Source organism: Hylobates moloch, unplaced genomic scaffold, assembly GCF_009828535.3.
Source record: "Hylobates moloch isolate HMO894 unplaced genomic scaffold, HMol_V3 SCAFFOLD_4, whole genome shotgun sequence".
Lineage (NCBI taxonomy): Eukaryota > Metazoa > Chordata > Mammalia > Primates > Hylobatidae > Hylobates > Hylobates moloch.
The window spans coordinates 159,455,487-159,470,974 of record NW_026652279.1 but is presented as its reverse complement, the minus strand read 5'-3'; the positions used below and the strand labels follow the sequence as shown (position 1 = coordinate 159,470,974).

The following is a 15,488-nucleotide window of genomic DNA, read 5'->3' as shown; positions in this document are numbered from 1 at the left end:
GGGTTTCGCCATGTTGGCCAGGTTGGTCTCGAACTCCTGACCTCAAGTGATCCATCTGCCTTGGCCTCCCAAAGTGCTGGGTTATAGGATGAGCTATCACACCCATTCAACTTCTATATATTTTCTCTGCTTTTGATTATCCAGCCGCTTAGCAAGCGTGTACTGAAACCTTATTATGTGCAGTTGCTATGCAAAGGGCCCTCTGGACTTCTGGTCAGCATGTGACAAAATAAAGTCCAGTGATCTGGGAGTGCTGGATGAACATGTTTGGAACCCCTAAGCATTGTGTCAATATGTGCTGAAAGTTAACATGTGTTTAAGATAAAAGATGATCAGGGAATCAAAAGAACAGCTGGAGGCTGGGTGCAGTGGCTCACACCTGGAATCCCAGCACTTTGGGAGGCTGAGATGGGAGGGGCGGGGATCACTTGAGGTCAGGAGTTCGAGACCAACCTGGCCAACATGGTGAAACCCTGTTTCTACTAAATATACAAAAACTAGCCGAGTGTGGTGGCAGGAACCTGTAATCTCAGCTACTCAGAAAGCTGAGGCAGGAGGACTGCTTGAACCTAGGAGGCAGAGGTTGCAGTGAGCTGAGATCATGGCGTACAGATCATATTGTACTCCAGCCTGGGTGACAGACTCTCTCTCAAAAAAAAACAAAACAAAAAAAAAAACAGGAACAGATGGAAACAAAAGAGACAATTGGGGAGAACATGGAAAAGAAGAAAGCCCTACAGAAAAAGGAAAAGGACTGGGTGAGGAATGAGAACTGGTTTCTAGTCCTGTGCTTCTCCAAGTCAACACGTGGCCAATGTTTCCTTCCAGGATCTTTTTTTTGAGACAGAATCTCGCTCTCTCACCAGGCTAGAGTGCAGTGGTGCGTAATCTCGGCTCACTGCAACCTCTGCCTCCCAGGTTCAAGCGACTCTGCTGCCTCAGCCTCCTGAGTAGCTGGGACTACAGGCATACGCCACCACACCCAGCTAATTTGTGTGTGTGTGTGTGTGTGTGTGTGTGTGTGTGTGTGTGTGTGTGTGTATTTTTAGTAGAGACGGGGTTTCACCATGTTGGCCCGGATGGTCTCGATCTCTTGACTTTGTGATCCGCCCACCTCGGCCTCCCAAAGTGCTGGGATTACAGGCGTGAGCCACCACGCACCCAGCCCCAGTATCTTCTTTTTGAGCATTTTGAAGAATCACTGGGGTCTTTTGGGTCAACTCCCTTATTTCATTAAGAAGGATGCTGAAGCCTGGGAGGTGAGGTACTTATTTGGAAATAATGGCTTCTGGCAGGTCTAAGGGTGATTTCCCTCATTTCTTTCTGATTTTCTATATTGATAATTGTTGTATAATGTGTTCTCTTTATAATGGAAGCAGCTACTCTATAGACAGAAAAGTCTATTAAGCAATATTACTTTTCATCACAGCCAGGGAGGAACCTGATAATTAAAATCTAATGAAGCCCACGGCTTTTAGGAAAGAACAACAACAAAAAACCCTTCATATCAGCAACAAAAATATCTTTCAGGCAGGCTAGAGTAGAAGAAGGAAGAAGCACAGATACCAAATAAGGAACGTGGGCTTGTTTTTTTCTATAAATAGACTTTTGGATAAGTGGGCAAAAGACATGAACTTTCCATTAAAAGAATATTTTAAAGCCATTAATTATAGTAAAAATTTTGTTCTAGGACAAGAATAATACACACATATGTAATACAGATTGACTTATAAAATACGTATATTAAATTTATATTTATTTTATACAAATAAATGTATATTTCATCTTTAAATGTCTAGAAATAAATGCAAAAGCATACACAGGGCCAAAAATAGCCGTGATGAGTGATTTAAAGGTCTAGAAATCCTACTGGAAACCACCTTCCAGGAAAAGCATCTGATAAATTCTAAACCTGCCTTGCTGATAATTTCATCTCCCAGATGCCGGGCAATTGGAAATCAGTGGCTGCAGTGAAAGACCAAGACCTTTGGGAGATGAGATGATGCTAGCCCTGGAGGAATGCCGGGTGCCTGCAGCAAGGTTTTTAGAAATGGGCTGGTTGAAATTTAACCCAGATAGGAAGCTGGTTGAAGATTGAGGAGTATGTCGCAGAAGCCACAAACTGGAAGAGCTTTGGGTCTCCCAAGGGACCTGGATGAGAACTAGCAATCCTCAGTCCCAGGGCACTCCCTCCATTCCTCTGGGCCACCTGGTTTCACATCTGTTCTCCTAAACACCAGGGATTCGGGTGGAAGTCAGATGCTCCCCAGAGGTGCTCCCAGGAGGTGCTCCCAGGAGGTGCTCCCAGGGGAAACAGGTGAAGGGGTGTGGGAATGGGGAGCTCAGGGGTGTCAATGAGACCTCAGGGTATGTGCTGCCTCAAGCAATGGAGCTGGACCTTTTCACTTGCACACCAGCCAGCTGAGGGTCACAGCCATGGGTAGGGCTGGGGCTGGAGGTAATGGGGAGAAGAGAAAAGTCCTGGGAGCGTCTAGCTCTCCATATGGGTGGGATGCCTGCAACACCCAAAGGCAATCTCAGAAAGTCACTGGCAAGGGCCATGAATGACAGAGTTTGCAGGAACCAGGCTGTGAGCATGCACAAAGCTGGTGAATGAGATCCGAGGGGATCTGGGCAAGGCAGCAGCTCTGTCTGCTAGGGCAACCCTGCCTCCTTCTCTGCATCTGGTTTGTTCTCCTCTGTCTCTGAAAACCAGCTTCCTCTGCTACCTGCATGCATCTGAGCTCGCTTGCCTTTTTTTTTTCTTTTTTTCTTTTTTTTTTTTTTGAGACAGAGTCTCACTCTTTCGCCCAGGCTGGAGTGCACTGGTGCAGTCTTGGCTCATTGCAACCTCCACCACCATGCCCAGCTACTTTTTGTATTTTTCGTAGAGACGAGGTTTCTCATGTAAATTCCTTGAAGAGATAGACTGATAGACTCTGAGTCAAGGTACCATATTCCCAGGAGAGAAAATCTATTGGCTTGATTTGAACCAGATGTCTTTGCCCCAGTTCAACTGCCTACTGTGACCAAGAAGCCAATGATAGTCACTAGGGCAACCATTGATCCATCGAGTGTAGGGTCTCAGTGTGTGTGTGTGTGTGTGTGTGTGTGTGTGTGTGTGTGTGTGTGTGTTGCTATATTTGGGCAGAGGAATGGGCAAAACAACAGATTCTCAAAAAGCACCAGGATAGGCCTGGCCTGGCCCACTTGGAGTTGGATCCCCTGCTCTGGGTTCAGCCAAGCAGATGTCAAAAATGTCCAGGGGAGGCTGGGCACGGTGGCTCACACCTGTAATCCCAGATCTTTGAGAGGCTGAGGCAGGCAGATCACCTGAGGTCAAGAGTTCAAGATCAGCCTGACCAACATGGAGAAACCCCATCTCTACTAAAAATGCAAAAAATTAGCCCGGCATGGTGGCGCATGCCTGTAATCCCAGCTACTAGGGAGGCTGAGGTAGGAGAATCACTTGAACCCAGGAGGCAGAGGTTGGGGTGAGCCGAGATCGCACCATTGCACTCCAGGCTGGGCAACAAAGTGAAATTCTGTCTCAAAAAAAAAAAAAAAAAAAAGTCCAGGGGAAAGAAATAGATCTCACTCCAAAGCTTAGTTGGCTCAAGAGGCACGAAGGCTTCACAAAAGCAAAATTCTGAAGAAGCAATGACAAGCAATGTTCTTTTTTGAGAAAGAAATGGGAAAATATCTAAAGACAGCAGGGTCATGCATGGGTGACACCACCAAGGACAGATGATAAAGAATGGCGTACACAGACAGAAGGAGGCACACAGAATCAAATAAACGATGGTTATGGAACTGAATAGTCCCGAAAACCCAAAGAACAAAATATTCAAGAGCTTATAAAAATAGATGTATTTGAATAGGAAGAATAATGAAGAGGTTACTTACTGCTTATGCCTGGGGATCATGTTCAGTGGTAAGCGTGGGAAAGCTGGCCTTACCAGGCATATTGTTAAGAGGAAAAGGCAGGTTCTTTTTTTTTTTTTTTTTTTGAGATGGAGTTTCACTCTTTGTTGCCCAGGCTGGAGTACAGTGGTGCAATCTCAGCTCACTGCAACCTCCACCTCCCTGATTCAAGCGATTCTTCTGCCTCAGCCACCTGAGTACCTGGGATTACAGGCACTCAACACCATGCCCAGCTAATTTTTGTATTTTTAGTGGAGACAGGGTTTCACCATGTTGGCCAGGCTGGTCTCAAACTCCTGACTTCAGGTGATCTGCCCACCTCGGCCTCCCAAAGTGTTGGGATTACAGGCATGAGCCACCACACCCAGCCCGCCAGTGGAATATTTGGTATACATAATTACACTTCTGTTTATCCATTATAAATGAAGGGGTCTGGGTGTTGGGTTTATTGGCTTTTTCTTCTCTTGGCCATCTTTTCTCTATTTTTGTAAAAGACGTACAAGCTTTAAAGCAAGCCAATAGATTCTCCCTCTTGGGAATATGGAACTGGGACCCAGAGTCTAACAATCTATCTCGTCCAGGAATTTACACGAGTAGAAACTTCCACTGTTTGTATAAGGCAATGAGAGAAAAAAGTAGAACTATTTCATTTCCATTTAGTTATTTTTGTTTTGTTTTGTTTTGTCTGTTTGTTTGTTTTGAGACAGAGTCTCTCTCTGTCACCCAGGCTGGAGTGCAGTGGCGCAATCTCGGCTCATTGCAACCTCTGCCTCCTAGGTTCACACCATTCTCCTGCCTCAGCCTCCTGAGTAGCTGGGACTACAGGTGCCCGCCACCACGCCTGGCTAATTTTTTTGTATTTTTAGTAGAGACGGGGTTTCACCATGTTAGCTAGGATGGTCTCGATCTCCTGACCTCGTGATCTGCCCATCTCGGCCTCCCAACGTGCTGGGATTACAGGCGTGAGCCTCCACGCCCGACCCCATTTAGTTTTTTTAAATAAAAATTTTCCAACTAGAATGAAGAGAACACACATCCCTAAGAGGGCATAAAGTCCTAGATAGAGTTCACAAGAGATGATCTAGATGTTTTAAATGAGGCCAGGCACAGTGGCTCACGCCTGTAATCCCAACACTCTGGGAGGCTGAGGTGGATGGATCACTTGAGATCGAGACCAGCCTGGCCAACATGGTGAAACCCCGTCTCTACAAAAAATACAAAAATAAGCTGGGCGTGGTGGCACACGTCTATTGTCCCAGCTACTCGGGAGGCTGAGACACGAGAATCGCTTGAACCTGGGAGGCGGAGGTTGCAGTGAACAGAGATCATGCCACTGTACGCCAGCCTGAGCAAACCTTGTCTCAAAAAAATAAATAAATAAAAATAGATGTTTTAAATGAGTTTAAGACTCAAGCAGATTATACCCCAGAGTCCTGCAAAAACTTTAAAATCATGTCTCTGGAACCACTGCTAGTAAACTAGACAAACTCAGGAAAGCTCCAAAGGGTGAAAGCTGGATCAGTGAATAGATGTTAAAGAGGCAGAAGCTGCCTTCAATGAGAGCTGTTTAGAAAGGCCTGGAGGCAGCTGTTTCTGTGCCCAGACATGTTCAAGCAGGAGCTGGGTGACTGCCGTGTGAGGGATGTCATGATGTGTGTCTTCCATGAATAGAAGAAGGGACCAGATCAGGATTCTCAAAGACAGATCGAGGCTCATCAGTGGACCACAAAGTTCCCCTAATGGACCTAAAACTGATTTAAAAACTCATATCCTCTTTTTTTATTATTATTATTATTATTGTTATGAGAGACAGGGTCTCACTCTGTCACCCAGGCTGCAGTGCAGTGGCATGATCATAGTACAGAAACCTTGAACTGCTGAGCTCAAGCAATCTTCCCATCTCAGCCTCCCGAGTAGCTGAGACTACAGTTGTGAGCCGCCATGCTAGGCCGGTTTTTATTTTATTTTTTGTGGAGGCAGGGACTCACTATGTTGCCCAGGCTGGTCTTGAACTCTGGGCCTCAATCGATCCTCCCCCACCGCGGCCTTCCAAAGCACTGGGATTATAGGCATGACCCACTCCACCTAGCCCTCTCTTGATTCTTCTACGTGATTAATACACAAGCCATAACTTCTCATTTTACAAACAGCTAGGATCACCTGTGATCTATGTGACAGTGCCGTTTCTTGGAATATTTTTTCCAATGCTTCTCCTCTCTATCCCAAAATAGGCAGTGTGCTCCCCCATGTCCCGCACTAACCCTGTGCCTCAGAGGAAGTTGGGGAGTACTCTGATAAGGTGAAATTACTTTTAAAATGCTTTTTTCCTGGGCTTTATTTTTCTAAAATTGGAGTTCACAAAGGACATAATGTGCTCCTCTTTTGAGGACACCAATGAGAGAGAAGCATTTTGCCTTTAAGGCAAGAAAAGGCAGCAGGAGGGATTCCTTCCAGCCAGTGGGCTTTGCCCTCTGCTTCTCCCAGGGAGAGTGTGAAGATTTCAGAGGGGCTGACTTGGTGAGCGGGGCCCCAACCATAGGGCTCCCAGCCTCAAGGAAGCAGAGAACAGCCAGACTGAAAGAAACCTTGGCGGGTATAAAAAATGAAGATAAGGCTGGGTATAATGGCTCACGCCTGTAATCCCAACACTTTGGGGAGGCCGAAGCAGGAGGTCAGGAGTTCGAGACCAGCCTGGCCAACATGGTGAAACCCCATCTCTACTAAAAATACAAAAATTACCCAGGCGTGGTGGTGCGTGCCTGTCATCCCAGCTCCTTGGGAGGCTGAGGTAAAAGAATCGCCTGAATCCGAGAGGGAGAAGTTGCAGTGAGCAGAGATCGTACCACTGCACTCCAGCCTGGGCAATGGACTGAGATTCCATGTCAAAATACAATAAAATTAGCCAGACATAGTGGCATGCACCTCTAGTCCCAGCTACTCGAGAGGCTGAGGTGGGAGGATTGCCTAAGCCCAGGAGGTCAAGGCTGTGGTGGGCCATGATTGTACCACTTTACTCCAGCCTGGGTGACAAAAAGGGACCCCATCTAAAAAAAAAAAAAAAGAGAGAGAGTGAAGATAAAGAGAACACAAAACGTAGGATGGTGTCTTGCCTGTTTTAGGCACCACAGAGAATGTCCAACTTCTGTTGAGAGCCGGGAAGAGAAGAGACCTCCACACCAATGACAATGTAATTTTCTCCCAGTCTAGGAGGCTGAGGAGTTGAAAGATTTAGTTTGATATAATGAAAACAAAGAAATTGATACTTTATGTACTTTGAGTTTGTGGATCAAGATTCATATCTTCCACAGCTACTAAGTATGCTGTAGTTACTGGTACTAGGGTTAGAAGTGACTAGAATTATCACAGAGGATTCTTTTTTTTTTTTTTGAGATGGAATCTTGCACTGTTGCCCAGGCTGGAGTGCAATGGTGTGATCTTGGCTCACTGCAACCTCCACCTCCCAGGTTCAAGCAATTCTCCTGCCTCAGCCTCTCGAGTAGCTGGGACTACAGGCGTGCGCCACCACGACCAGCTAATTTTTTGTATTTTTAGTAGGGACAGGCTTTCACGATGTTGGCCAGGCTGGTCTCAAACTGCCGACCTGGTGATCCGCCTGCCTCAGCCTCCCGAAGTGCTGGGATTACAGACATGAGCCACCGCGCCCGGCGGATTCTAAGCCAGGGTACTTTGCAGAAGTCTAACTGGCGGCTTGAAGTTCGTGGTGACTTGGCTGCCCTTGTGCATACTTGGATTGTTGAGATCCTGCAGTTCGGGGAAAGGATGCTGTTTATCTGGACATTAACGATGCTGTCTCCAATTGCTGCTACTCCAGTCATGCTTCATTTTATTGATGAATACTCTTAGTTTAGCATCGTTTCAATTTAGTTCATCATGGGTTCCATGACTACTAATTTCCATTACTACCACTGTTTATTTTTATGCTCAAATTGTCCCCACGTTTGACCACTGGGGACTCCTTCAAGTTGGTTCCACTGTCTTTTTGATACTCTCCATCAGCCTTGGAGCTACTGTCTTATCTAATATGTTTCAGGGTCATTTTGTACTTCCCCTGCCCCAGTCCTAGAGCCAGCCATTTCTAAAAAGAGCCCTGGTTTCTCTTAGTAGAGAATGGTATCTAGAAACCAAGATCCCAGTTCTAAGCAAGCTCATTCTTCCTGGTGTGTCATTGCTTCTAGGCCCTTTCAGCAGATAGAGCTAGGAAATGGTGTGTCTGTGTGTGTGTGTGCGTGTGTGTGCATCACACATAAACATATATATGCAGTTCTGTCTCTATCTCTATTAATCCATGGAAACCATGAGTTCATATGGATACATCCCACACCACAGGGTACATTCGAGTCTTCACTCTGTCCATATTTATAATGCCCTTTTACAAGAGCAAGAAGCCTAGTTCTCATTATCCTAAATAGACACTATTCATCTGCTAGAGACTTGAGGACACAGAAAATACTTCCAGAGTTAAGTTTTACCACTGCGTACCTAGAGTTAACTATTTCTTTATAGCTCTTTTTCTAAGGTAAAATGTACATATATATAGAGAGAGAGAGAGCGCACATACAATTTTTTATATATATGCTCTCTCGCTTTTTATATATATAAAGAAATAAAGAGAGCATACAATGAGTTTTGATGACTGCATAAACCATATAATCCACATACTTATTAAAATATGAACAATTCCTATCGTCTCAGAAAGTTCTGTCATACTTCTTTACAGTTAATCCCTGTACTCTACCAGAGACAGTCACTGCTCTAATCATCTCCCCTTTGATGGATTAGTTTTGCCTGCTCTTTTTTTTTTTTTTTTTTTTTTGAGATGGAGTCTTGCTCTATTGCCCAGGCTGGAATGCCTGCAGTGGTACAATCTCGGCTCACTGCAACCTCTGCCTCCTGGGTTCAAGCAATTCTCCTGCCTCAGCCTCCTGAGTAGCTGGGACTACAGGTGCACACCACCATGCCCAGCTAATTTTTGTATTTTTAGTAGAGATGGGGTTTCGCCATGTTGGCCAGGCTGGTCTTGAACTCCTTACCTCAGGTGATTTACCCAACTCGGCATCCCAAAGTGCTGGGAATACAAGCATTAGCCACCATGGCTGGCCTGCCTTTTTTTTTTTTTTTTTTGAAAGAGTGTTTTGCTCTGTTACCCAGGCTGGAGTGCAGCGATGCAATCTTGGCTCACTGCAGCCTCAACCTCCTGGACTCAAGCAATCCCCCAACCTCAGCCTCCTAAGTAGCTGGGACTACAGGTGCGTGCCACCATGCCCAGCTAATTTTCATATTAGAGTTGGGGTTTCGCCATGTTGCCCAGGCTGGTCTTGAACTCCTGAGCTCAAGTGACCTGCCTACCTCAGCCTCCCAAAGTGCTGGGATTACAAGTGTGAGCCACCATGCCCGGCCTGCCTGTTCTTTAATTTATGTAAGTGGAACCTTGTAGGCTGGGTACAGTGGTTCATGCCCGTAATCTCAGCACTTTGGGAGGCTGAAGCTGGAGGATCACTTGAAACCAAGACTTTGAGACCAGCTTGGGCAACATAGCAAGACCCTATCTCTATTTTTGTAAAAAAAATTATCCAGGTGAAGTGGTGTGTGCCTGTAGTGCCAGCTACTTATGAAGTTGAGGTGGGAGGATCACATGAGCCTAGGAGTTCAAGGCTGCAATGAGCCGTGATTGCACTACTGCACTCTACTCTGGGTGACAGAGTGAGACCCTGTCTCAAAAAAAAAAAAAAAAAAAAAAAGTAGAACCTTACAGTATGTAGTCTTTTGTTTCCACCTTCTTTTGTTTAGCATAATGTCTGTAAGAGTCACTCCTATTGTTACATGTATCAGTGGTCCATTCTTCTTTGTGGCTCAGCAGGATTTCAACAGACAAATATATCACAATTTGTTTATGCATTCTCCTGTTGATGGACTTCAGGATTATTTTCCAGGTAGGGGCTATTGTGAATAAAGCTCCTATGAACATTCTTAGCAAATAGGAGAAAAAAATAGCAATTGTATTGAACTTTTTTTTTTTTTTTGAGGCAGGATCTCGCTCTGTCACACAGGCTGGAGTGCAGTGGTGTGGTCTCAGCTCACTACAACCTCTGCCTCCCAGGTTCAAGCAATTCTCCTGCCTCAGCCTCCCTAGTAGCTGGGACTACAGGCACATGCCACCATGCCCAGCTAATTTTTGCACTTTAGTAGAGATGGGGTTTACCATGTTGGGAAGGCTGGTCTCGAACTCCTGACCTCAGATGATCCTCCCACCTTGGCTTTCCAGAGTGCTGGGATTACAGGTGTGAGCCACCATGCCTGGCCTGTATCAAACATTTTTTCTGCTGCATCTCCTCTTCTCAGCCCACCACTGTCTCCAAGCATTGCCCCAGCAGCAGGTGTAATCTGAACGCACCTCACCTCAGCTGCCTCACCTAGCTAGACTTCTCCAGCTCTGCAGTGTGGTACCCATGCATGTGGAAACATAAAGCTGGTGGATAAATGTTTCCCCTTCTACCTCTAGGGTGGACAATTCTCGAGCCTGTTCTACATCGCCCATCAGAAGGCTCCAGAAGGACTGAACCCCGCTTGCCCATGTGCCAACTGACTTGTCACGCACCTGACATTGGCTTTCCCTCCTCCACATTGCATAGTCCCTTACGCCTGTTCTCTAGGATCACTAGTCCAAATAAACCGCCCATATGCAAGCCCTTCTCCCAGGCTCTGCCTCTGGGAGGAATGCAACATAAGACAGCAGCTTCCGCAAATTATTTAGACGCATTCAGTCAAATGGCAGAGGTAAAACCCAAAAGTGTTAAAGAATAACTGTATTACACTGCTCTCCTCTAACTTGGAGGTTCTCCTCTCTCTGTCTCTGTCTCTCTGTCTCTCATTATCATCACCTATAAGATGCATTTCAATTTCAGAAATGTTAAAATCTAAAATACCATGCATCTTCCGTTTAAGTACGATTGTTGTCTGCTTATTTAATATCTGTCTGCCTCACTCTTGTCATTTTCACCAGGATGGAGATGGAGTCTGACTCAAACATTGAAAAGCACATCATAGGTGTTCAGTAAATATTTGTGAATAAGAGAATGAGGGACACCAAGGGGAAGAGAAACTGACATTCTTTCCCGCTTTGGAATTGGTTTTGGAAGAAGAACTTTAAGGGATAGATAATTAGTAAAAGGGGAAAGGAAATCAGATGGAATCCCCAGGGAACTGAATGAATGAAGAGAAGATTCATGAAGAGTAAGGCTGGTACCAAGAAATAGCGTAACTAGCAAGATACCCAGGGCGGAGGCTTCCCCTGGAGGCCCTCCTTCGCTGGCCGGTAAGGGAGGAGAGCTAACAACTTCAGCAGAAGGCGATACTGGCCCCAATCCCCTTCCCAGTATTTAAGAGAAAAAATAGGCTCAAAATGATTATTCGAATAACCACACTTCCTAAACTGTAACCACAGCAGCTCACAGCAACTTTTCTATAAATCCTCTCCGTGCTGCTTTTGTGATCCAAAAAATTCAATTTCTCAATTCCCAGTGATATCACTTCCTACATGACAAGTTTGGATTTCACACATTAAGACGATTACTGTGGATTAATAGAACAATATCAGGACCACGAATGCCATGATAGTTAGACACAGGGTCATTTGCAAACAGAAAGAAACAGGTTTTGAAGCATCCGAAGAGTGGCCCCAACGATATGTCTCTGTCTCTTTCTGGAGCATCCTGTCAGCTCCCCAAGTCAGGACCTTGGATAGACCGTAAGTGCTTCGTGTGAGGGACCAAGGAGGGATTGTGTAGACAGAGAGTAGTTTAGGAAAATGAGCAGGTTTTCCCCCTCTTGTCTTCATTGAGAAATCATAGCCAGGCCATGCCCAGTGGCTCACACCTGTAATCCCAGTACTTTGGGAGGCTGAAGTGGGTGGATGACCAAAGGTCAGGAGTTCAAGACCAGCCTGCCTAATGTGGTGAAACTCCGTTTCTACTAAAAATACAAAAAATTAGCCGGGCGTGGTGGCAGGCGTTTATAATCCCAGCTACTCAGGAGGCTGAGGCAGCAGAATCACTTCAACCAGGGAGGCGGAGGTTGCAGTGAGCTGAGATTGCAACATTGCACTCCAGCTTGGACAAGAGCAAAAACTCTGGCAAAAGGAAGGAAGGAAGGAAGGAAGGAAGGAAGGAGAAAGAAAGAGAGGAGTGAGGGAGGGAAGGAAGGAAGGAAGGTAGGAAGGAAAGGAAGGAAAAGGAAAGAAAAGAAAGAAATCATAGCTGGATTTGCATTAGAGAGTTTAGACTGGATTTTAAAAAGTAGTCTAGTGTCCTTGTCCCATCTCAGAGCAATAGCAAGGACTTCTGTTTACCAAGATGAAAAAATGTGTTCTTTGGAAAATGCTGTAAGCTTAATAGATAAAGGTGGAGTTGTTTCATGCTTGATTTTTTTTTTTTTTTTGAGACAGAGTCTCGCTCTGTCACCCAGGCTGGAGTATAGTGGCACGATCTCAGCTCACCGCAACTTCTGCCTCCCAGGTTCAAGCGATTCTCCTGTCTCAGCCTCCAAAGCAGCTGGGACTATAGGCGAGTGCCACCACGCCCGGCTAATTTTTGTATTTTTAATAGAAATGGGGTTTCGCTATGTTGGCCAGGCTGGTCTCAAACTCCTGACCTCAGGTGATCCGCCCGCCTCAGCCTCCCAAAGTGCTGGGGTTACAGGTGTGAGCCACTGCACCCAGCCTATGCTTGATGTTTTAAGTAGAGTTTTAACCTTTGTATTCCATCCAGAAAACTACTAGCCATTAGGCTTGTATACCTCAGTAACAGACCAACAAGGGGCCAGTTGTATTTACTGGTTCAGAAATCTCACCATCCCTGATGTCCCTGCTTTGTGGGGTGGGGACAGTGGGGCTCCCACTTAACCAGCAAATGAGTACCTCGTGAGCTTCAGATGCCTCTCTTCTCCTGTGCAGAGATTCAGCGAAACAGAAATGTGAACCTGGCCAAAGAGCAGGGAGGGGAGGCTGGCTGTGTCCTGACTTGGGTGTGAGCTGGTTATACGAAAGACGGCTCCAAAATACCAGTCCAGGGAGCACTGCATTAATTCCCCAGGATTGGCCAGTGTTAAATACTGGAGCTAGCACCTGTCCTACCTTTGAAGATGCATCTCTCAGAAATGGTCATCCTTCTGTGCAATCCCAATCAAAATTCCAGCAGGCTTTTTCACAGAACTTGATAAGCCCCCCACTTTTTTTTTTTTTTTTGAGACGGAGTCTCACTCAGTCACCCAATCTGGAGTGCAGTGATGCGATCTCTGCCACTGCCACCTCCACCTCCCAGATCTGAGCGATTCTCCTGCCTCAGCCTCCTGAGTAGCTGGGATGACAGGCGTGCACCACCACACCAGGCTAATTTTTGTATTTTTAGTAGAGATAGGGTTTCATCATGTTTCCCAGGCTGCTCTTGAACTCCTGGCCTCATGTGATCTGCCTGCCTTGGCAGTTTACAAAGTGCTGGGATTACCGGCATGAGCCACCACCCCCAGCCAACAAGCCACTTTTGAAATTCATATAGAAATGTAAAGGACCTTGAACAGCCAAAGCAACTTTGAAGAAGGACAAAGTTGGAAGGCTACTATGACTTGATTTCAAGACTTATTAAATCCTGCAGTCATCAAGACAATGTGGGATTGGTATAAAGATGGACAAATAGACCAATGGAACAGAATAGAGTGCCCAGAAATAGACCACACCTATATGAACAACTGCTTTTCAACAAAGATTCAGAAAACAATTTAGATGTACACATGGGCCTGGTGATACCACGGTGAAACAAGAGCCCAGTTTCTCAGACGTCACACGCCTCGCGGTGTGGTGTATGGCCGTGGCCATCTCCTACATTCACGTTTACAACCACCAATCTTTTCAGAAGAAATAATTCCATATTGATGGATGAAATTTCAAAACAACAGCAAGAACTTCTGGGCCTAGATTGTTCAAAATAATCACCAGAGTTTGCAAATAGCAACGACAAAGATGATCAAGTTCTAAACTGCCATTTGGCGGTGAAGGTGCTGTCCCCAGTAGATGGAAAAGCAGATATCCTGAGAGCTGCCCAGGACTTTGACCAGTTAGTAGCCCAGAAGCAAAAGTGACCTACAGATCTGGAAGTAGCTATGTTCGGCAGTTTACTTAGTTCCAATGGTTCTCCTGATCCTGATTCAGTATTGAAGTTTGGTCCTGCGGACAGTACATTAGGCTTTCTTCCCCGGCACATCAGATTTACTGAGATTGTCTCTTTGCCTGCCCACTTAAACATCAGTTATGATGACTTTTTCTCTGCCCTTCATCAGTATGCAGCCTGTGACCAGCGTGAGGAAAAGCAGTAGTTATTGGTTGCATAATTCGATTTTAGGCTTTTAGAGAAAAGGACCCAAGTGACTCTGATGTTCACAAAGCACCTATGAAACCCTGTACACACCTAGTTCATAATCCTCATAATTTATCAACAAACACAAGTGTCTGACTTGAGAGAATGTGTGTATGTGTGTCTGTGTGTGCATGTGTGAGTGCACATATGTGCACGTTTGCATGTATGGAAATAAACTTATACATGGGGATGTATTGGAGAAGGAAATACATAGACCTAGAACTTTGAGCAAATAGCAGCGATGTTTTAGGAACTGAAATGTCACACTTAAAAGTCTTCAGCCCCGCCAACTTCCCTGTTTTCGTGGGGAGAAGGGGACCTGATTAGAGCTGTTCTGGTTGCGTCTGGCGGGGAGGGGCATAATTTTTGTTCAGTCCTTCTTAGTGACCAAACTTTAAGAATAGGATACTGACTTGTTGAAGGATTCTGTGGGGTTTTGTTTGTTTGTTTGTTTTGTTGTTGTTGTTTTTGAGACAGAGTCTGGCTCTGTCGCCCAGGCTGGAGTGCAGTGGCGCGATCTCGGCTCACTGCAACCTCCGTCTCTGAGGTTCAAGTGATTCTCCTGCCTCCGCCTCCCGAGTAGCTGGGATTACAGGTGCCCGCCACCGCGCCCAGCTAATTTTTGTATTTTTAGTAGAGACAGGGTTTCACCATGTTGGTCAGGCTGGTCTCGAACTCCTGACCTTGTGATCTGCCCGCCTCAGCCTCCCAAAGTGCTGGGATTACAGGCATGAGCCACCGCGCCCGGCCGCATTCTGCATTGAAAGGAACTCCAGAGGAATGAAGTTCTGTGTTTCTCCCATGTTAAAAATTTGCTCACCTTCAGAGCAGAAGGAATACAGATCTTCAGATACCAGTCCATTTTCTTCTCTTCATTATGGTCAAACAGTGTGACTTGAGAGTGTTGCTCTGGTGTCTGAGTTCCAGACTGCGAAGATCATTTGAAAAATAGCTCTTACTACATTGAAATGTAAAATTTTAAAAAATTAAATATTAGATTAGGTAGTCAAAAAAACAAACAAGCATAAAAGGTGAATGAATATGTTGTAATCGTCAGAGTAAAGGTGGGCACTGCTAAAAAGGAAGCAGATTTAGATTTTCTTTTTTGTTTGGTGGGCAGTATGCCATGTTATACCCAAA

The 15,488-nt window shown here is 45.5% G+C and overlaps 1 protein-coding gene and 1 pseudogene across 1 annotated transcript in view; both read left to right on the top strand.

Annotated features, from left to right (window-relative positions):
• The window catches only part of LOC116467516 (uncharacterized), a 19,581-nt gene extending 16,527 nt beyond the window's left edge, over window positions 1–3,054 (top strand). Inside the window, exons 2-3 of the mRNA XM_032151256.2 lie at window positions 2,241–2,367; window positions 3,012–3,054. Coding sequence (XP_032007147.2) covers window positions 2,241–2,367; window positions 3,012–3,054 — 170 coding nt within the window. The remainder of the gene's footprint in view (window positions 1–2,240; window positions 2,368–3,011) is intronic.
• Window positions 3,055–13,635: 10,581 nt separating this feature from the next.
• LOC116467515 (dehydrodolichyl diphosphate synthase complex subunit NUS1-like) lies at window positions 13,636–14,307 on the top strand (annotated as a pseudogene).
• Window positions 14,308–15,488: the final 1,181 nt, after the last annotated feature.